A 22,734-nucleotide genomic window follows, 5' to 3' on the forward strand; every position below is an offset into this window, starting at 1 on the left:
CAAGGAAGGACACTACATAGTGATCAAGGGATCAATCTAAGAAGAAGATATAACAGTTATAAATATATATGCCCCCAACATAGGAACACCTCAATACATAAGGCAACTGCTAAAGCTATAAAAGGGGAAATCGACAGTAACACAAAAATAGTGGGGGACTTTAACACCTCACTTACACCAATGGATAGATCATCCAGACAGAAAATTAATAAGGAAACAAAAGCTTTAAATGACACAATAGACCAGATAGATTTAATTGATATTTATCGGACATTCCATCCGAAAACAACAGATTACACTTTCTTCTCTGTACTCTGCCATCTGTATCTCCTCATCCCCTTACAGCAATGTGTGTTCTACTGTCCATCTCTTTGGAGTTATGATTTTTCATCGTGGTAAAATGTACCTAAACCTACCATTTTAATCATTTATGGTCATACAGTTCAGGGACATCAAGTACATTTACATGGTTGTGCAATCATCACCACCATTCATTCATCTCCAGAACTTTTCTCAGCTTCTCCAGGCTAAGAAGACAAGAATGCACATCCACAGTCGGCGTTCAGACATCAGACATGAAGCCCCCAGCACTGCCCAGACCTCGCCTGCTGTCGGTCCTTCTCTTTCTGGGCACCTTGAAGTCCAGGCCCCTCCATTTGCGTCTACACTGTCCAAGGTCATCATCTGTGTGCTTCCTGGCCAGCAAGGGCAAAAGGGACTGGCAGCACCAGTTTCCCAGTCGCCAGGTGGACTGAAAACTTTCTGCAGTTGCTTGGGCGAGCGAACCACATTCTCCATGCCGTCAAGGTTGGCATCGGCCTTTCCTGGGCACCCGTGGGGACTGAGAACATTCTAGAGGCTCAGGGGGGGATAGGATGACCTCTGTGCACCTCCGTTTCCAGCAGTGGTGGTTCCTGGGTTCCTGATCTGAGAAGAAAATTCTGAAGATGCTGGGGGCAGGGATGCCATCTCCAGCCTCTCAAGGAGGGCAAGAGTGGTTCCTGGGCCCCCAGAGTAACCTTGACAATGTGGCTATGGTGGGCAAGCATACCCCCCCGACTTCCTGGGAGACACAGCTGTTTCTGGGCCCTCAAGAGGACTCGTCAGTTGTCCTGTAGGCTCAGGTGGCCCATGGACATGCTCTTCGAAGCTTCCCTTCCAGCCTGGGCTGCTCACCATTCCCTGAGGGGAATGTGCAGGATTTCATGAGCCTCGTCCAGCCCACAGGTACCGGCAGTAAAGCTGTAGTCAAAGGGCTGCTGTGTGTGTGTCTGTGGGGAGAACCCTCAGGAATCATCTTCAGCAAATCCAAAACACTTTTGAATACAGCACTATGCAAAAGATCATCTATAATAAGTAGTTTAATAATAAAAATAATGATAATGATAGTGATGATGATGTTAATAATATTAATGCTACGATGGCTGTTAATAATAATAATAATAATAATAATAATAGTCAACTTAAGGAAATGGAGATTAGGAAACAGATTCCCAAGTGTTTGACAAGGATTTACATTGTCACAGTTTAAGTGACCAACATAGGTAGACTAATGTATTTCTAATTACCCTCGTGATCATTATATTGATGAGTTAAAATAGAGGAAGAGCACAAGTGTAGAAGCAAAACCACAGGATGATCATCTTTTTGTTCAATATTTTTTGGCCCTCCGTAAATACTGGCATTTGAGAAGGGAATTCTGTCTACGTAAAGTGTGAGCGTTGTACAGAAAATGTTCTTCCACATAATGGAAAACTTAATGTACATGACACTGTTAATTCACTCCATTGCAAGGTGGATACATTCATGAACGACTTCCTCCTGAATTCTAAACCATCAAGGGAATCTGTTGGGAAAGATTGCCAAGGATATTCAGGGAATTGAGAAAGTGATCAAAAGTTTGCTTTTCATTTAAGAGGTGTCCCAAATGGCAGAAATCTTTTTGTTAAGTACAAACCATAATACATTAAGAATATTAGTACTTTGAAAATGTGCATGCCTAAAGGTAGTTATACACACACACACACACACACACACACACACGCACACATGCACCACTTATCCCAGCGGTCTTCCTTTTATTTCTTTTGGAGGGGCTAAGCTAAATGTATCCTCATTACCCGAACGCTGTTTTCCTCTCTCAGCATGTTTATGCATGGTGCTGACAAGTAAACATATTTTAGGTAGTCTACAAATAGACCCTTCTGACCCTTATCTGGACAGCACCCTGGATATCATGGCAGCTCAGAGTGTGGACCACGCTTTGAGAGACTTAGAGAAGCCCAAAAAGCTGGACGGGGAAAATGCCCATCATTGTAGTGTTTGTCTCAAGAAGGTGCCCACCACCAAGAGGTTGACTTTGCACAGCACCCCAAGGTCCTGATCCTTGTGCTGAAGCAGTTCTTCAGATTTCACAGGTGACAAAATGGATAAAAAGTTCTGTATCTCAGGTGCTTCGACTTGCAACCATACATGTCGGAGCAGAAGGCAGGACCACTGGATTATGTGTTCTATGCGGTGCTGGTGCACTCCAGGGGCAGTTGTCACCGACAACCCTACTTCTGTTACGTCAAAGCTGGGAACAGCCAGTGGTATAAAATGGACGATACCAAGGTCACCGCCTGTGACGTGGCTTCTGCCCTGAGCCAAAGCGCCTATGTCCTCTTTTACGTCCAGAAGAGTTCATTGGAAGGAGACGGTGGGGGACCGTCACCGGGAGGGGCACCGACATCCCTGGGGCTGACCCCGCAGACATGGATGCAGCCCACGGGGAACCTGGAAGAGGCGCCAGCATCAGCTCCTGGGTCGGAGGAGCACCTGGAGGAAACAGATGTTCAAGAAATCACCTTAGAGCAGTGGAGACGCCGCTGAGAACACAACCGGCCTCAGCCGGAATCCAACCTCAGGAAGATCGAGTCTACCCTGCCTGCCCGTGCTGTCATGATTCACCCGTCGAAATATGGAGATGGGATGAAAATGAAACTTCCTGAACAGGAAAACTGCCTGCTCAACAATCGAACCAGAGGCACCCCACCTCAGGGACCAGTAAACATCGGCCACATCCCTTGTCCCAGAGGGAAGGACTTCCAAGAAGAAGAACAAGAAGAAGCTGAGATCTCTGGATGCACTGCAGTAAGCTCTGCTGCACATCTGCAAACACACACACTCAACACACACAGTCACACACACACAAACCCAGTCGTATATAGGAAATTGTGTTGCAGGTGTGAATAATCTAGTCTTGTGAAAGGACTGTGTGTCTGCACTGTTCACAGGACACGATATTCAGTGCCTCCTTCTCAGGAGTGTGGTGTATGCTGCGAAGTTACTGGAGCGGGTGGGGTTGATTACTGGGTCTGAGAACTATCTGAGGACTTTCCACTTGTTCTGCGTTTGAAGACTCATTTGTTGATGGGGTGCAGGACGGTGGTGAGCCTGTGTTAGGGTTTACAAAATTTGAAATGTAATACTGTACAAATGAAACATCTAATATTGACACCCACTGTTAACACAATTTAAAAAATAAAATTATAAAAATAAAGACACCTTGGGACTTCCCGGGTGGCATAGTGGTTACAAACCCACCTGCCAGTGCAGGGGACACGGTTCAAGCCCTGGCCTGGGAAGATCCCACATGCTGTGGAGCAAGTAAGCCCGCGAGCCACAACTACTGAAGCCCACACGCCTAGAGCCAGTGCTCCACAACAAGAGAAGCCACCGCAATGAGAAGCCCGCGCACCACAACGAAGAGTAACCCCTGCTCACCGCAGCTAGAGAAAGCCCGCACGCAGCAACAAAGACCCAACACAGCCAAAAATAAATAAATTAATTTAAAAAAAGACAACCTTACCCTATTGCCAGGCCAAATCACTACATATCTTCACTATGGACTTCTTGTTCTGAGGGATATGCTGAACACAAATTTAAAGCAAACTATCCTAAAGTCCAGCTGTGCTCCTCCTCTCTGTCAGGAGAGTGTCAGGGAGGTGGGTGGAGGAATGCAGCTTTGAAGAGGGCTGAGGATGGGTCAAGGGGGAATTTCCTTTCCTAGCTGACCTGATACTGCTCCAAGGTTGCATGACCTTTTTAAGGGTTGCTTAACCAATCAACATCATCTGTCACCTTTAGTCTGACCACGTCTGAAGACATGTTAAGAGAAAGAAATAATTTGTGATTTCACTCATGTGTGGAACACAAAAAACTAACAAACAAAAAGCAAATAAGTAAAAACAACTTTAAGGAAGAAGAAAATTGACATGATAACAAATACAAAGATACACAGACCCAAGTAGTGGAAATCAGAGGAGAAGCCACGGGCAGAGGCAAAATGGACAAAATGGGGCAGCTAGATGGTGACAGAGGAATACTGCATTTTTGGTGCTGAGAAGGTGTATGGTACACAGAAACTGAAATGTATTGCCGTGCACATAAAACTTACGAATATTATAATGGAATGATATCTAAGTTTTAAAAAATTTTAATTAAATTAAAAAGAAATTAAAGAATCGATACTCAACTGCCTAAAGCCACATCACTCCGTAATTTTATTCTTGTCCTGTTTCCTTGAGGGACTAGCTGAACACCAAATTTAAATCACACAACATGAAACTCAGCTGGATACCTCTTCTCTGTCAGTAAATGCTCAGAATGGTGGGTGCTGGACACTCTCCACCTGAGAAGATGCAGCTTTGTGGGTGGCTGAGGAAGGAATTTCCCTTTCATGCTGACTTTATACTACTCGAAGGTCACAAGACCTTGATGAGGTTTTTTTAACCAGTTAACATTATATGTCACCTTGTATTTATCAATGTCTTGAAGACACATTTAGAAAAGAGAAATATCGTATGAATTCACTTATATGTGGAGCACTAAACACAAATACAAAAAGCAAATAAGTAAAAAAAGATGAAAGAGGAAAACAAATGACACAAAAACAAACACATATATTCACAGAACAGACCAGTGGGTTTCAGAGGGTAGGATCAGGGCGGTGGCCAATGAGTAAAATGGGTCCACAGGATGGCAAAGAAAAAACCTAAGTTTTTGGTGCTGATCAGTTTTATGGCATACTGGGGTTGAAATATATTTTTATACATATAAAACATGTAATATCATAACCCAATGATACTGTAGAAAAATAAATAATTACATTAAAAATTAAATTATCCATGACTCATTGCATAAAGCCACATCTATACATATTTTCTCTAGAGTCCTATTTCTCTAGGGGATATGCTGAACACCAAATAAAATCAAACAACTTGAAATCCAGCCTGGTACAGGAGTTGAAATATATTGTCATACACATAAAACTTATCTAATATTATAACCAAAAAATACCTCATTAAAAAAGTCTACTGAACAATAAATTGAAAAGAAATTAAAGAATCCATATCCTTTGCCCATAGCCACATCATTATTTTTACCACTGCCCTGTTACCTGAAGAACAAGATGAACACCAAATATACAGCAAATCAACCTGAAATCCAGCTGGGTACTTCCTGTTGGTAGGTCATCAGAAATATGTGTGCTGGACAAACCCCAGTGGACACAGTGTGGGTTCCAAGGTGCCTGAGGAAGGGTCCATGGGAGAAGGGTCCTTTTCTTGCTTACTGTTATACTACTCCAGGTCCTGTGACCCTGTTAAGACATTTGTAGCCAAGGAAAGATATCTATCCCCTTTTTTCTTACCCTGTCTCTAAGGAAGGTTTATACATTGTGATTTATTGTTATCATGCATTTTAAAACTAGAGGGACACCTGCACTTACTTTTAAGAATAATTATGATCTGAAAGAAAACTAAACATTTTTGCATATGCTTATTTTTTCTGAGAATCACAATTTTTACTGTGGCAAAACATGCATGGCATAAAATTTACTGTTTAATCACAGTGAGGTGTCAAGTCCTGTGGCATCAAGTGCACTCATGTTATCCTGCAGCCACCAGCACCATCCATGTCCTGATAAAAAAGACAGGAAAAAGAAAGACATTTCCCCACATGGAACAAATAATTATGTGATCAGAAAGCTGCATTTAATATTGTGGTACATGCATTTGAAAATCAAAGGAAACTATGCTTACTTCTTGAAAATTCGACTTTCCCATCACACATCAGAGCAGGCCATTTTCAAGTACAAATTTACTCGGGAAAAACATATTCTCCTCTATTAAACTAGAAGCTTCACAGCTGAACTTTAAATCTTTTCTCTTCACTGTTTCTTTTTTATCTAGTTTCTGTTAATGGAAGACAAAGAGGTTTCAGCTAAGAATGAACAAATCCATTATTTAGGCTTTCAATGCCTATAGAAAATCCCACCTTGTTTTGATAACTGCTGTTTCAGTTCCCCACATAAATCAGAATGCTGATTTTTACATGCCTTCTGAATTTTCATCTTTTTGTAATAAATAGTGTGAAGAATGATGTATTGTATCAGTTTCTGTTTTCAGAATTACCCTTAAAAATAAAGAATCAAGGTCACGAACTCATGCCAAACACAAACCTGAACTCAAAACGCATGAAATACTTGAGTATAAGACCTGAAATTGTAAAAATGCTAGAAGAAAACAGTGACAGTACACTCCTTGAGATATGTGGTCATCAATGGAAAAACGGATAAAGAAGAGGTGGTAGGTATTTAATGCAACATTATTCAGTCATAAAACACATGAAATTTGCCATTTTTCACAGCATGGTGGGACCTGGAGGGTATCATGCTAACAACGTAAGACAGCCAGAAAAGACAAACACCTTATGACTTTACCCATATGTGGAATACAAAAAAATTAGAAAAAATAAAGAAAGAAAAAAATTAATGATGAAACCAAAGGGCACCAAAACAAACACATAGATGCACAAGATAGAAAACTGGAAACTGGAGGGGAAGTGGCAGGCGGAAGGCCCAATGGGTAAAATGGGTTCACAGGATGGTAACAGACGGAAACCAAGTTTTTGGTCCTGAGCAGGTGCGTGGTGTACAGGAGTTGAAATATATTGTTTTGTTTTGTTTTTAACAATTCATGTTTTTTTTAACATCTTTATTTTAGTATAATTGCTTTAAAATGGTGTGTTAGTTTCTGCTTTATAGAAATATACTGTTGTAAACATAAAACTTATCTAATATTATAACTGAATGATAGCTCAGTAAAAAAAAAAAAAGAAATGTAAATTAAAAAAAATTAAAGAATCTTTACCCCATTGCCTAAAGCCATATCACTACATATGTTGACCACTGTCCTATTTCTCTGGGCGATTAACTGAACACCACATTTACTTCAAACCAACCTGAAATCCAGCTGTGCTCCTCCTATCTGTCAGTAGAATCTCAGAAAAGTGGGTGCTGGACAAACCCCACTGGTTGAGATGCAGCTTCCAAGGTGGCTGAGGAAGGGTCCATGGGGAAAGTTTTCTTTCCGAGCTGACTTTTATGCTGCTCCAAGCTCACAGGACCTTGTTAAGCCTTTCGTACCCAAGGAAAGAAATCTGTCACAATAGATAGACAATAGAATTGGTTGCTCATCCTCCTCACACAAGATTGTTTTTCACCCTGATTGTTCCCCAGAATCCCTTGTGGAGATTTGAAAAGTAATGATGGATCAGTATCATCTTTGTATGTGTTCCTGTAAAGGGACTCAGGCCTGTGGTTTGGGAATTGTGCTACTTTGTGCTACAAGAACACAAGTCATCCCAGTAGATATCCTGGAAGAATTTCCCTCGAGATTTATGTTCAATATTGATGTGTGTCAAAGGATAACATTCCAAGTTCTGCAAACAAAGTGGGGAGATCTGCTTTGTGAGACCATTCACTTTTTCTTCTGGAACAGTACATTGCACTAATTATTTTAAAAACTGGCTTGCATGATGGCTGATAGTTTCAGGCATTTTATAATCCTGGAGGTTTACTCCATGAGCTTATGCGGGGGTAACAAGGCTGGGTTCCTCTTTAGTGAGACTGCTGGGTGCATAATTCAGGAATCAGCTGAATAAGAGAGAGAGTATGATCGTGGAAGGAACTCTTCATCCACTTAGCTCAATTCAGAGGTTTTGGGACAAAATAACAAAGAGATTTCTGTGGTCTGGGAGGGCAGACATGCCTGGCTCTCTAGCCCCAGGTGGTTTCCATCTGCAGACATAGGTTGAGGGGCCTCAAAAAGTGTAGGACTAGATAGATGTCTTTGAGACTTCCTCATGACCTTGCCTGAGCAGGTTGGTGGCAATCTGGGAAACCTGGCCAGTGAAGCTGAAGATCAGAGCTGTGTCACCAGCAGGGCCTGAAAGGGTAGATGGAGTTGAGGGATGTTGAAATGAGTGGAGCTGAATTGTGTGGAAAGAGCCATGGAGAAAGGGGACACTCAGAGAGTGGGGCTGAGTCTCTGCCCACTTTCCATGAGTGCAGACACGAATCCCTGTGTTTACAGGGGCACAAAGAAAACCAGACACCAACACTTAGCTCCTTTAGCCACAGACTTTATTGTTTGAATATTTGCAACTATTATTCTATACACAAATTTTAATTTCTTCCAAACTCTACATTCTATATTGCTAGATCACTTCACTCTCCTTTTTATGCCACATTTTCACGAAGAGGTATTTCCGCAGATCACAATTTGCCTGAATGTGTGTTAAAAGATTCTTTTAGAGGCTCCTTCTTCCACATACTCAAGTCATTTTTTTCTGATATAAAATCTAGCTATAGCTCCATTGTGATTTTTAGGATTGCTGCATCCTCAGTGTGAGAATTTAATGTTGACTAAGAAATAAGTGACCACTGAAAACTTCCCTTCCTTCAGAACACTGAAGGTGTGATGTACAGTCTGAGCACACATGTACCAGAGAGGTTGCTCTATGAATAAACAATTTCTCATGACCTTACATTGAATCACTTCTCCAGTATGAATTATTTATAAGTCTGCTTTGGTGTTGCTCAGCAAACTTTCCTATTTCTCAAGAGTCTTCATCTTTGTTCTTGATTTAGTGTTTATTCTTTCGCTGAGTTTCTTGTGCACACCAAGCCTGGTGCTTGGCTGAATGTTTATTAACAGTTATTATAGTCTTAGTGGTTCTCCACTGGGAGTTGGCTCATGTTGACCACAATTATCAAAGAAGAACTAGGGGTTGGTTATCCTCTGCTCAAGCCCTCTGGGGCAGGGGTCCCCAACCCCCAGACCATGGACCAGTACTGGTCTGTGGCCTGTTAGGAACTAGGCTGCACAGCAGGAGGTGAGCGGCAGGCAAGCAAGCAAAAGTTCATCTGCTGCCCCCCATAGCTCGCATCACCACCTGAACCATCCCCGTGGCCCCCATCCGTGGAAAAATTGTCTTCCACGGAAGTGGTCCCTGGTGCCAGGAAGGCTGGGGACCACTGCTCTAGGGTCTTTAGAGTTGGGAGCTGTTGCTAAAAACACCCATACTGTATTTACAGAGTGAGTTCTACTAAGTTACCTAAAATTAGACCAATGACTAAAGGCTTTGCCACAGAGACAGGGCACACACGTATGGATCCACATCCACAGGTGATGCCTGTCTGGACTGAGGAGTGTGATGCCTGAACAAGTGTCCATGTTGATTTCAGACAGAGTTGCTTTAGTGGGTGTGAACCTTGGTGTGGTTAAATGCTAAAGTTATGGCTGGTGTTCCATCCACATTCCTCACATGTATGACGCCATGTCATCTCAGGTCAGAATGTCTACTGAGGGCCCTCCTGACTTTCTCTCCAGTGATAAGTTCCCTTATGTCGTCTAAGGGAAGAGCCCTGACTGAAGCATTTCCCACACCACTGACATTCATAGGGCTGCTCTCCAGTGTGGGTTCTCTCATGTCTTCTCAGATTTGCATATTGACTGAAAGCATTCCCACACTGCTGACATTTATAGGGTTTCTCTCCTGTGTGGGTCCTTTTGTGCCGAGTCAATTCAGAACTCTGACTGAAGGCCTTACCACACAGAAGGCATACGTGTGGTTTCTCTCCAGTGTGGATTCTCTTGTGCTGACTAAGTCCAGAGCTCTGACTAAAGGCTTTCCCACACTGATGACATTCATAGTGCTTCTCTCTGGAATGGACTTTCTTATGTTTTCTAAGGTAAGAGATTTGATTAAAAGTTTTCTCACATAGATGGCATTTATATGGCTTCTCTCCTGTGTGAGTTTTCTCATGTTCTTTCAGGTAGGAACTGTGACTGAAGACTTTCCCACACACATGACATTTATATGGTTTCTCTCCAGTGTGGATCCGCTTGTGATTTCTAAGGTCAGAACTTTGCAAAAAGCCACTTCCACAGAGATGACATTTATATGGTTTCTCTCCAGTATGAATCATCTTGTGTCTTCGGAGTCTAGAGGAATTACTAAAGGCTTTCCCACACAGAGGACATTCACATGATTTACCTCTAGTGTGAATGTGATCCTGTCCGTCAAGGAATGACCCTTGACTAAGTGAATTTCCACACTGTTTGCTGACATTACGTTTCCTCCTTAAGTGAATTGATAAATGTTTAGGTGAAGATCTAGGAGTAAATTCATCACTCAAATCAGTCCATCCAACAGGATCCCCTTGCATGTGAGGAACCTGTTTTGGGAAAGAGGTATGAGACTGTTACTGGTTCACCCACATCCATGCAGGCACTCATGCCTCTACATTTACACCCTAGAGCATCAGTTGTTAATAGTCTCCTGTTAAAATGTTTCCAGTGTCAGTTGCATACACATGTTGTGTTACTCCCCTACAGGCACAAACATTCTCTTTTGTTGTTTCCCAACCCAGATATCAGATTAATTTTGAAGATTCAGTGTGTTTTAGAGACTATGCGATGAGCAATGTTAGTGCAACTGACTTTTTTTCTTATGTTTCATGCTGTGTTTTTGAGCTCATATTAATTTCTTAACTGATTTCAGCCTATCCAAAAATTTTCCCAGAAAGAGCTCAATCTCAGCTTAATTACATACCAGCAGTTGTGCTCAATTACCAACTTATCTCACTGCCAGGTGCTTCATTTGGATGACTGGTGTTCCACCCATGAAACTTACCATTGGCATGGTGGCAGATATGTGCTTCCTGTAGACACTTTGCATGAATATCATTTCTTGTTGTCTAAGCGGACTTTCACCATCTAAAGAAATGGAGAAAATATAGATTTTAGAATGTCATTAAGGAAATAGAAATGTAAACAAACACCAAGGTCCATGTGAGTATCTTTCAAAAGTTGGCACTTAGTTGGAGAAACAACGTATAATAAAGAAATACTCAAGGTAGTAGAAATACTTTAAAAGTCATTGTCTATTAGAAAAAAACAGGATTAAAATATAAAAATGTAATGTGGTGGAGAGACATTGGGTCAGCAAATGATGGAAAACACATTAAATGGGGCGATCAGGACAAGAATCACTAAGTGAAAGCTTAACTGCAGTAAGTCCACAAGCACCCTTTCCTTAAAGAATAGAAAATGGCAGGAAGTAATATGAATTGTGATTGGTAGATGCAAAGAATGATAACAACATGAAGAATTTCAGCCCAGTGTCCTCACTTCCAGTTTAGAATACTCACTTCATCAAACTTTCATTTGGTGTTTCCAAGGACTTAACACACTGACTGAAACTTTCTTGCAGTGAAGCACAGGCCCCTGATTCTTACCTGGACTCTGGCCTTGGAGGCATCCTGTTGCTTCACTCCACAGCTCTTTTCCTTGTTCTAGCTGGAAAATCACATCTGATTTGCTGATCTGATACCCTGTTTGATTTGAAAAAGAAAAAAAAAATGTTGGATTTTGAGTCTGGGCTAATTACCCTTTGCTGTGCTTAAGTCCAGGGTAAGGGAAAGAGGAAAATAAAGAGATAATTGAAGGTCAGTGCAGGCAACAACATCTTCAACAGACAAAACAGTGAAGGTCCTTCAGCAGACCAGGAGGAAATCCAGAGCAGCAGCAAACACAGTGAGGCCCTCTAGCGGCTGATGCCTGTGCACAAGTTCAAAGAGAGATTACAGAATCCTCAGTGTTTTCCAAATGGGAAAGATTAAAAGACTCTACAGTGAGCTGAATATTACTTTCAAACAGGAGCCAGTAAGGATACGCCTTACAGGAATCATCAAAATTATGTCATATACACGACTCTGGTCTCAAGCCTTCATGGAGTGACTAGAACAGAAGAATCATTTTTAAAATATTTGATCCATTTACTTATGCATTAAAATATCCATTGAATCCCCAGTTCTGTTCTGAGTGTAAACACTGAGTAGCCACAGAGATATGAAATGTGGTCAAGATTACTTTCCAGTGTAGTAATGAAAAGTGCCATGAAAAGAAACGTCTTCCTCTTAAGTAGTTATGAGGATTATCAAAGAATCAGGAAGGACTTAGAGTGGGACATGGGGAAGCTGATCTAAATGCTTGTTCAGTGAGTGAATGAATGGAGTGAATACACGTGCACGTACATCCGTGTTGACAGACTCACCTACGGAGACCAGGTGGGTGATATTTTCCAGCATCACATTTCTGAACAGGGTTTTCTGGGATGTGTCCAGCAGGGCCCACTCTTCCTGGGTGAAGTTGATTGCTACATCTTCAAACGTCACTGATTCCTAAAACATCAGGGATATTCTGGTTTAGACAGAGCAGTCCCTACCACTGTCCAGGGTGGCAGGGTTGAGATGAGGAGGTGATGGGGTCTGGGTGGATAAAGGATCATGCTCTGTGTGGGGTTCCCCTCGGTTCTCTGTCATTGCTGAGCTGGTGTCTGCCTTTCAGGTACATTCACAGACACCTACACACTCTGACATCATGAAGCTTTATTTCACAGAAATATCACTTGAAGTGTGTTATAATACAACAGTGAAGTTTTTCGATAACCTGGAAATTAGGACTTCCAGACAGTTGTTAGTAAAATATTCACTTGCATATTCATAACTCCATCTCTCTTCCCTATTAATTTCAAGGACTTCTACAGATTCATGACAAGACAAACGATAACCATGATGGGCTACTTTGAAAACATGACGATTGGTTTAAATTATGTCCCTAGAGGAACCTTTGACTCTCCAGATAGAAACTGCTTTCATTACTTCTTATGAGTGTTGAATCATCCAATATATTACTGTATGAGGGGTTTGCTGTCTAGCAAACCTGGGTTAAATACAAAACATTAAATGCAAAACATTATTCTGCTAATCGTGCCAATGTCAGAGAACCATGAAGGGATCCTTCATGTTCCTCAGAACTGAGCAAGATTCATACAGAACTTGGTACCAGTAGGTGCTCCCTTTCTCAACACTACAGGTCTCAGGTGTTCATAACAAACTCTGAGGTCAGATGGTTCAGCAGCATAAGCCGGGGACTTGGGTGGCTGAAGGGAAGGACAGACCTGGCCTGACCATTGCTGTGGCGTGAGGACTCCCAGTCAACATTTTCAGGGACCTTGACCTTAGTTATCACTGTTTCTCTTGTAATCTAATCTTATCTCCATGCTGAGGGATGAAAGAAGCCTAGTGATTGGTTTTTCTCCAATTTTTCAAAAATCTATGAGAGAACCTAATTTTATTCTACCTACTGTACTGTTTCTCCTTTCTGTGCAGCACAGTTAAGAAAATACTCCTCCCTACACATTCCTCCCAGTTATTGAATATGAATAAAAGCTTAATTACTAAGAGGTGGAAGGTGTGAATGAGGGGACGATTGCTAATGGCACTCGGGGTGTAGCTTCAGGAGAAGGAGGCGTCGCTACTCACCAGAGGCTCCATTGTCAACACCTCAGTCGCCAGGAGTCTTTCTCGGGATTTCACTCACAGCCAATCCAAGCACTGAGCACGCAAACCTGAGGATGGAGAAGAAGCCATGAGACTCCAGTCCTGTGCACAACTTCCAGAAGAAGCCATGAGACTCCAGTCCTGTGCACAACTTCCAGACCCACCTGAATTGGAGGCGCCCACCTCCACCTGGGTGTGACCCCAGCCCAGCAAACGGAAACCAGTGGTGCATCCTAAGAACACGGTGCAGTCTCTCCCCTCCCAGATCCCATGTAAGAAGCTAGAGCTGTGGTTGCTAATACAGAAAGTCAACGTTCAGAGAGTTTGCAAATAAGAATGTGCTAAGCATTGACTTGTGTGTTTAGCAGCCTAGGGCATCCAGAAGCATTCAATGTCCTCCTTGATTCCAACCCTCGGGAACCCTGACTCATGCCAGAGTAGAGTTGGGTTTCCTCCTGTAGGAAACACTGGAAATCCCCAGATCACTCTCTTCCCTTATGCACCCACAATGGTCCTCCAGCACCCCTGGCAGCCCTCTGGAACCTCACTGCCTTCCAGCTCTCCCTCAGCCCTGACTTTTAGTTCTGTCCCCCATCTACGTGGATATTAATCAGTCAAGGACCTATTTCAGGACGCAGTTAAACCAAGGACTATTCCACTTGGAGGAACCGTGGCACCCACCCTTCCGGTCTAGTCCTTTACATCCGCTGCTCCAGAAGGTAGCAGGGGTACACGAGTCATAGTGTTACGGTCATGGACTGTCTCAACCCTCTGTGTCAAGGATGCTCAGAAATACAAAATGACTGAGGTTTTGGAGGAAATTGGTTTATCTGCCAAGTTACAAATGACACACAGAGGTTCCAAAAACTTGAGTATATGACAGAGTTACACATCTAGAAGAAGGATCAGCTGTCATTTAATTGTGCTCAGCCTGTGTCCTGTGCTCAAATTCCTTTAGGGTAACAAAGATCACCTAGGTTTTACCTGTAATACGACCTCTAACATTAGTAAGCAGATGAAGCTCCCTGTTATTTCTCTCTTCATGTTTATCACCCAGATATAGGGGAAACCTCTCCATATAGCCACACTCAATCCCCTCATTACATCCCGTCTATCTTGAAACAGAAATCTAAAGATATTTGCTCTCAAGTTCCTTCTCTCCTGTCCTCCCTCCACAATCAAAGTGAATGTGCATTTTATATCAGAAAAAAAGAGAAGCCTGGATTAATGCCAGCATCTGCTAACTGTGGATAAACACACTCAAGCTGTTTAGTGATTGTATTATCCAGAGCACCTAGGAAAATCCAAGGTGGGAGGGACTATCTAGGAAAACCAATCAAGACTTGCCCATGGATTACCTTTGGTTTTGACTTCAAGACAATTTTCAGAGGGAAATGAAACTTTCTCTTTCACTCTTAGAATGTTTCTTCTATTGATAATAGGAATATGTAAATCCCTATGATATCCAGGGAAACCCCAGGCATATGCAAAAGAGCCGCCTTACATCTAGAAGGTGGAACCTAGGCAACCCTGGCTATGTCCAGATTACAAGTTATAGGAATCAAAGGAGGTTAACATCTATTAATTTAGGGGAAGAATTAAAATAAATATCTCAAGAGATTTATTTTACCTTGAGATAATTATTTCAACATAAAAATCTATCTCAAGACACATAAGAAATGAAATGAAAATCACTTGATGAAACCCATAAAAGGAAATTAATTCAGAGAAGGAGAAAATGAAGTATTTAGAAACAAATTAGTAAAAACATCAGATGTAGATCAACAGCCAATAGAATTTTCCAAGTTGAAAAACATGCTCTACATATGCATTGTATGATACAGAAACTGCCACATGCATGTGGTGACAGAATACTTGAAATCTGGCTGGCACTACCAATGATGCAAAGTTTAGCTATTTAATTGCATTAATTTAAATGTTCTAGCCACATAGGGCTTGTTGTTAATATATTAGAGAACACAAGTTTAGGATCTTAGGTTAGGCAGATAAAACAACTAAATAGATTCAAGACAGCTGTGTTGGAGTGGAAAAAAGGGACATGAACAGTCAAGAGTAGGAAATGATGGTGGCAAAATACATGTTGACACAATATGATTCAGAGGCTACAAGAAGCTACTTTGACAGGACAAGTGTCTAGAGACAGATAGGACTTAACAACATTTTCATGGGATGAAACAAACTCACATCTCACAGTTTGTAGGACTCACCAAAACCCCAAGTTGCAGGAGCTGGTGAAGCCAAATAGATTCTGAGGTAAGTTCCACAGCAAGCAGCCAATTTCTCTTCCTCCAAAGCCCCAAACTGTCCAGCTTCTTCTTCTCTGGACAAATGCATCCCTTTGCCTGTCTGACTTTCCTTTATGCCTGGATAACAGTTTATAACCCAATCTGGGCTACATTCCAGGATCCACCCTCTCAGAAGGTTACTGACCCTAATAGGGTTTCAGTCTGTGAGCCACACCCTGTTCAATTTGATTGGATTTTCCAGACTAATAGGAAATTGTAATCCTCACACAGTGTTGGAGAGCAAAGATGTAAGGTCATTGTCCAGGGACAGTGAGAGGATCCATTCATTCCCTTCTTCATCCGTAAACACTGTTGAGTGCATTCTCTATACCGGGAACCATTCTGTGTCTTCAGAATAACAGGGCATCAGACACATGGGGATTCTGTGGAAATGAAGCTGGGATTCCCTGGGAGAAATCCGGAATTAAAAATAAAATGCAGGGCCTCCCTGGTGGCGCAAGTGGTTGAGAGTCCGCCTGCCGATGCAGGGGATACGGGTTCGTGCCCCGGTCTGGGAGGATCCCATATGCCGCGGAGCAGCTGGGCCCGTGAGCCATGGCCGCTGAGCCTGCGCGTCCGGAGCCTGCGCGTCCGGAGCCTGTGCTCCGCAACGGGGGAGGCCACAACAGTGAGAGGCCCGCATACCGCAAAAAAATAAATAAATAAATAAATAAATAAATAAAATAAAATGCAAGATGAGGAACTATGAAAACGTGAAATCTAAATAATGAGGTGACAAAATAAGAAATATTGCTGGGATGCAGAACATGACTCTTAAGGCACTGGCCACATAGTACTTTCAAGAACATGTTAAGAATCTATTAACTATGCAAAGAAAATGGGAAGACAATTTTATACTTTATTTCTTGGTTAGTGGGGAAATCCATACAAATGTTCCTGCATAGTAAACTACTGTAAATAATTTTCCTTCCATGTCATTCGGAATCTATATATACATTTTAGTGGAAATCTTACGGGTGTGGAGATGGCTGTTTAAGCTTAAAATTCCTGGTTCCCAAATGGAAAAATTAAACCAGGGGACATAGTGAGTATTTCATTCTATCTGAGGACATTTGGCTTGTATCATACAATGCCTGACAATCCTATTACCTCGTGTATTTCAATTCCATCTCCCATACACATTAAAGAGTATTTCACCTGAAACAAATATATTAAGGTAAAGCAGCTATACTTCAATTTGTTTATTTATTTATTTATTTTTGCGGTACGCGGGCCTCTCACTGTTGTGGCCTCTCCCGTTGCGGAGCACAGGCTCCGGACGCGCAGGCTCAGCGGCCATGGCTCACAGGCCCAGCCGCTCCGTGGCATGTGGGATCCTCCCGGACCGGGGCATGAACCCGTGTCCCCTGCATCGGCAGGCGGACTCAACCACTGCGCCACCAGGGAAGCCACTACTTCAATTTTTTTTTAATATTTTAAAACTTCGCCATTACCCCTCAATCTCCAAGGACTCATCCTTTTCTCTTACAGTCATCAGATTATGCGTAACCTATTTCCCAAATGAAACTGATATTTTGGATATAGATACTGTCCACCACAAGATTTAAAGTACTCTGTTACTGTCATTCACTACTTATGCCCTCTTCCACGTAAAAGGAAAGGAATTGCCTTTCCTCTCAGCTCGTAAATTTACCTCTACATTCGTGTTCTTTCCTATTCTCTCCTGCCACGTCAGAATGTATGTTACAATTTAAATTGAATTCGCTTTATTTTTCACATTGGTTGATTTAAAATATTATAATAGTTTCAGGTGTACAACATAGTGATTTAATTATTTTAAACATTATACTTCATAACATATATACTTCACTTAAAGTTATAATGAAATATTCCCTGTGTGGTACAACTTATCTTTGTAGCTATGGTTTTTTAATTTTTATACATAGTAGTTTGTATCCCTTAATCTCATATTTTTAACTTCCTCTCCCCCTTCCCTCTCCCCTTTGGTAAACACTAGTTTGTTCTCTACATCTGTGAGTCTGTCTCTGGTTTCTTATTTCATTTTTTTTTTAGATTTCACATACAAGTGATAACGTACAGTATTTGTCTTTTTTTTTTGTTTGTCGTATTTTTCTAATCATAAGACCCTCCAAGTCCATCCATGTTGTCACAATGGCAAAATTTCATTCTTTTTATGGTAGAGTAATATTCCTTTGTATATATACAGCACTTGTTATTTATCCATTCATCTGTTGATGGATACGTAAGTTGTTTCCATATCTTAGCTATTGTAAATAATGCAGTTATGAACATTGGGGTGCATGTATCTTTTCAAAATAGTGTTTTCGTTTTCTTTTTTTTTTTTTTTTTTTTTTTCTTTTTGCGGTATGCGGGCCTCTCACTGTTGTGGCCTCTCCCGTTGCGGAGCACAGGCTCCGGATGCGCAGGCCCAGCGGCCATGGCTCACGGGCCCAGCCGCTCCGCGGCATATGGGATCCTCCCAGACCGGGGCATGAACCCGTATCCCCTGCATCGGCAGGCGGACTCTCAACCACTGCGCCACCAGGGAGGCCCTCGTTTTCTTGAGATGTATACCCGGGAATAGAATTGTTGGATCATATAGTAGTTCTATTTTTTAGTTCTTTTAGGAACCTCCATACTCTTTTCCATAGTACTAGACCAATTTATATTCCCACCAACAGTGTCCTAGGATTCCTTTTGCTCCGTATCCTGGACAACCTTTTCTGGCTGGAGAATTTTTATGAGGGCATTCAGACAGGTGTGAGGTCATAGCTCACTGTGGGTTTGATGTGCATGTCTCTAATGATTAACGATGTTGAGCATCTTTTCATGTGCCTGTGGCTATGTGAATTTCTTCTTTGTGAAAATATCTGTTCAGGTCCTGTGCCCATTTTTCGGTTGGGCTGTTCGTTTTTTTGATACTGAGTTGTATGAGCTGTAAAACAACATGTACACTTTATTTTAAACCACTCCCTCTCTTTGAACCCTCGTCTTACCATTTAAATACGCTATGGTATCACTCAACCTTAAATTTGAATTTTTTAAAAAAAGCTAAAATTTTAAAGTCCTTTTATTCCCAATAGCTGCCCTCTCACTTTTAAAATCCAATTTGAGGATCAGTTGAGTCCATCAATTTACATTTCTCCTCACCTCAATCTTATTTTTTGTCCCCATTAATTCATGGATATTATTCTTTTATTTAAAAAAAAGTAAGTTTTTTCCAAAAAATTAGTGAAGAAAATTGTCAGAAGAACCTAGGGGCAAGACAGGAATAAAGACACAGACCTACTAGAGAATGGACTTGAGGATACAGGGAGGGGGAAGGGTAAGCTGGGACAAAGTGAGAGAGTGGCATGGACATATATACACCACCAAACGTAAAATAGATAGCTAGTGGGAAGCAGCCGCATAGCACAGGGAGATCAGCTCAGTGCTTTGTGACCACCTATAGGGGTGAGATAGGGAGGGTGGGAGGGAGACGCAAGAGGGAAGAGATATGGGGACATATGTATATGTATAACTGATTCACTTTGTTATACAGCAGAAACTAACACATCATTGTAAAGCAATTATACTCTAATAAAGATGTTTTTTAAAAAAAGTAAGTTTTTTACAACGTAAAAATACAAATAGAATGAACCAACTTGTATAAACTGAATTTTGTTCCCCTCCCCCAAGTTCATATGTTGAAGCTCTAACATTTAATTCATCAGAGTGTGAATGTATATGGACACAGAGTTAAAACTGTGATGAGATTCAGGTGAGCCATTTAGGGTGGGTCCCTAATCCAATCAGACTTGTGCTCAGGAAGCAAAGCGAGAGACTGCAGAACTGTGTGCCTCAAGGGCAAAGAGCAGCTGGTTGAAGGCGCAACGTGTATCTATTGATCAGTGGACCTGCGAGGGCCTGAGATGCTATATTTTTAATAAGTCTTAGGTTTCCCCCAAGCTCCTCTTTCTTCTCAGTTACATAAGCTTTGATCAGTAAAAATAAACGTTAAGATGATCTTCAAGGCTTAGAGATAAAAACCACGTACAGCATGTCTTATATGGTAGAACTTTATTAAAATGGAAAGAAATTTTGAAAACAAAGCTTTATAGTAACATTTAATGAAACATAAGAAGCAGAGCCGTGGGAGTGTCCCCACCATGATTTACAGGGAAAGACTCCACAGAATCCACGAGTCTCATCTCAGGACAGGGCACTGCTGACCTGCAAAGCCCAGCGCTGGGCCCTTTAGCCAGGTTCCAAAAGTTCAGACATTTGCACCAAATGCAGATTACTACCATAGCTTCCTATTTACACGGTAGTTCAAAGTTACTCCTGGAATTTGTCTCAGTTACTTGAAATAGATTCAGGCTGACAAACAACTTGCCATTCCAGCGTGATAAGCACCCTTTGACAGGTGACTCTCGTTCCATCAGGAGAAGGTGCAGTGCGTGCACGTGTGTGTCGCTGGGGCTCGTCTGGGTTTCCAGCACTGTTCGCCCACCAGGGGTGGGGAATAGCTGCTCCTCCAGGAACAGCTGCTCTTTGTGCCTCCCCCTCCTCGGGTGCACAGTCACCTCCAGGGCACCTGGGGAGTCCTACATGGAGGGAATGAAAAGTGATTGCGGCAGCCACATAAGACCAGAAGAATCTGTCAACTGAGCTCAGCCCACTTGCCAATCGTGGCATCATGAGCTGAGTGGGTGGTGGTTGTATTAAACCCCTCCTCTCGCGTGGGTCTCACCTGCTATGCCACGTTCTTAGGCCAAATGCGCTGGCATTCAGGACACAACCAGAGAGGACCCAAGACATTTCTGTGGCTGATGCTCAGATTTATTTCTTGTTTCTAGACCCTGACCCACTCCCCAGTACAGCTGGGTCCCCATTCCCTGGGCATGAGACCTCCACGGTCCCCCCACGCCTGGCTCCAGGGCTTACCTGAGGCAAACTGAGCAAAGAGGATGCAGGAGAGGCCAGGAGCAGAAAGCAGAGGCGCCTCGTGGAGGGTCCTGGGTGGTGAGGAAGAAAGTGGGGGAGCCGGCGGCCGAGGCCCACGAGCTGCCGGGGCTGGAGCAGCCTCTGTTTGCAGGTATCCAGGCGCTTGCACGAGAGGCACATGGTCCAGAAACGTGATGACCCTAATTATAACAGAAAGATCCCTATCTGTCCACGAGACGCATGCCAACGGAGCTGCCCCACTCCTGCGCCATGTCCCACATTTAGGTGGGCAGAGTCTCCCTCCCTGCTCCAAGGCTGGATGCTCGACACACCCACCTGACTGCAGAGGTGTTCTAGACTGGACCCCTAACCTAGGCCTCAGCAAACTGGACAGCACATTCCCTGGGTCACAATGATTATTGGGCATGGGCTGCGGTGGAGACTTCCATTACCATGAAGTCCGTTGCGTTTGTTCAGCTGGTGGAGAAGGAAAAGCTCTTTTTCTCTGCAAGGGTGCAAATAAAACCAATGTCGCCCAGGATTCTAGCTGCCATCTCGCTACTGTAAGGAAGTGGGTCTGAGAATAAATTGGACCCTGGTGAAAATACACTAGGTTCTTGGTGACACTGGGTCTGCACTGGATCCAGAGAGCCCGGAGCCTGGCCTTCCTACTCTGGATCTTTCAGACAGCAGCCCTTGTTTGGTTAATCCAATCTGAGCTGAGTTTCCGGTTGTTTGCAACTGCAGGCATGTTGGCTGGCACAGTGCGTGATCTGGGGCTCCAAGCCAGGGTGCCGTCTCCGTGACCCGGTGCAGCCTGGCCACGATGGGGGCACTGGGAGGGTTGTTGAGGCCCCTGGGGATAGAGCTTGCTTTTGTACTGATAGCTGTAGTAATACTTTCCGCATTTGCAATGGGGCTGGTGTGTGTGTTCTAGATTCCCTTTGGAAATTGGGGGGACCCTGGAAATGCTTGGGGAAGGTATCCCAGCTGCGTATTCTCTTGCACATTTATGTGAGGTGCCTCTGCCTTTCCAATCTGGAGTATAAGCAGGGTGGTCACGTGACGGTGGTCTCTAGAAGAGTGGATGCATGCCTTCCTTGTTACCATTTGCTCTGAAAAGCCAGTCGGGACAAGATGGGATCCTTCTCAACCAGAATGTGAAGTCACTTCTTTCTGGGTTTGGAGGCTGTCTTCATCTCCTGATGGTGAGGTAATAACTCACCTCAAACTTGGTGGTTTAAAACCACAGGAATTTATTCTCTCAGAGTTCAGGAGGCCAGAAATCTGCAATCAGTTTGGAGCTGAAATCAAGTTGTTGGCGGGGCCACGCGGCCCCCAGAGGCTCTAGGGGAGGATCTTTCTTCACTGCTTCCAGCTACCGGAGGCCGCCGGCATCCGTCACGTGTGGCCAAGTCGCTCCCATCCTGGCCTCCGTGGTCCCATCGCCCCTCCTCTAGCGTGCGTCTCACCTGCTATGCCATGTTCTTATGCCAAATGCACTGGCATTCAGGGCACAACCAGAAAGAATCCAGGATCATCTCCCCATCTCAAGATCCTTACCTGAATCACATCTGTGAAGATGCTTTTTCCAAATAAGGTCACACAGCACCCAGAGGTTAGGACCTGGCACTGTGGGTGGCTCTTAGCCTGCTCCACAGACTTTCAGATAATTGCCATTCTGTTGGAAAAGGAGTCCAGGAAGCAAGGCTTGGTGGTCACAGTGGTGCATCTGCCCCAGGCAGTAGCAGGAAAGTATCACCCACCGGAGTGGCAGCTACACCCAGA

General features: G+C 43.0%; 1 protein-coding gene across 1 annotated transcript; it reads right to left on the reverse strand.

Annotated features, from left to right (window-relative positions):
• Positions 1 to 8,160: 8,160 nt before the first annotated feature.
• LOC132481383 (zinc finger protein 705D-like) lies at positions 8,161 to 21,126 on the reverse strand. The gene is given in 8 exon segments (XM_060086219.1): positions 8,161 to 8,270; positions 9,856 to 10,047; positions 10,108 to 10,402; positions 11,023 to 11,105; positions 11,627 to 11,722; positions 12,445 to 12,571; positions 20,364 to 20,606; positions 20,947 to 21,126. Coding segments are annotated over 8 exon segments (1,326 nt in total).
• Between the last annotated feature and the right edge of the window lie 1,608 nt (positions 21,127 to 22,734).

This window comes from Mesoplodon densirostris, chromosome 20 (genome assembly GCF_025265405.1).
Source record: "Mesoplodon densirostris isolate mMesDen1 chromosome 20, mMesDen1 primary haplotype, whole genome shotgun sequence".
In the NCBI taxonomy this organism is placed as follows: Eukaryota; Metazoa; Chordata; class Mammalia; order Artiodactyla; family Ziphiidae; genus Mesoplodon; species Mesoplodon densirostris.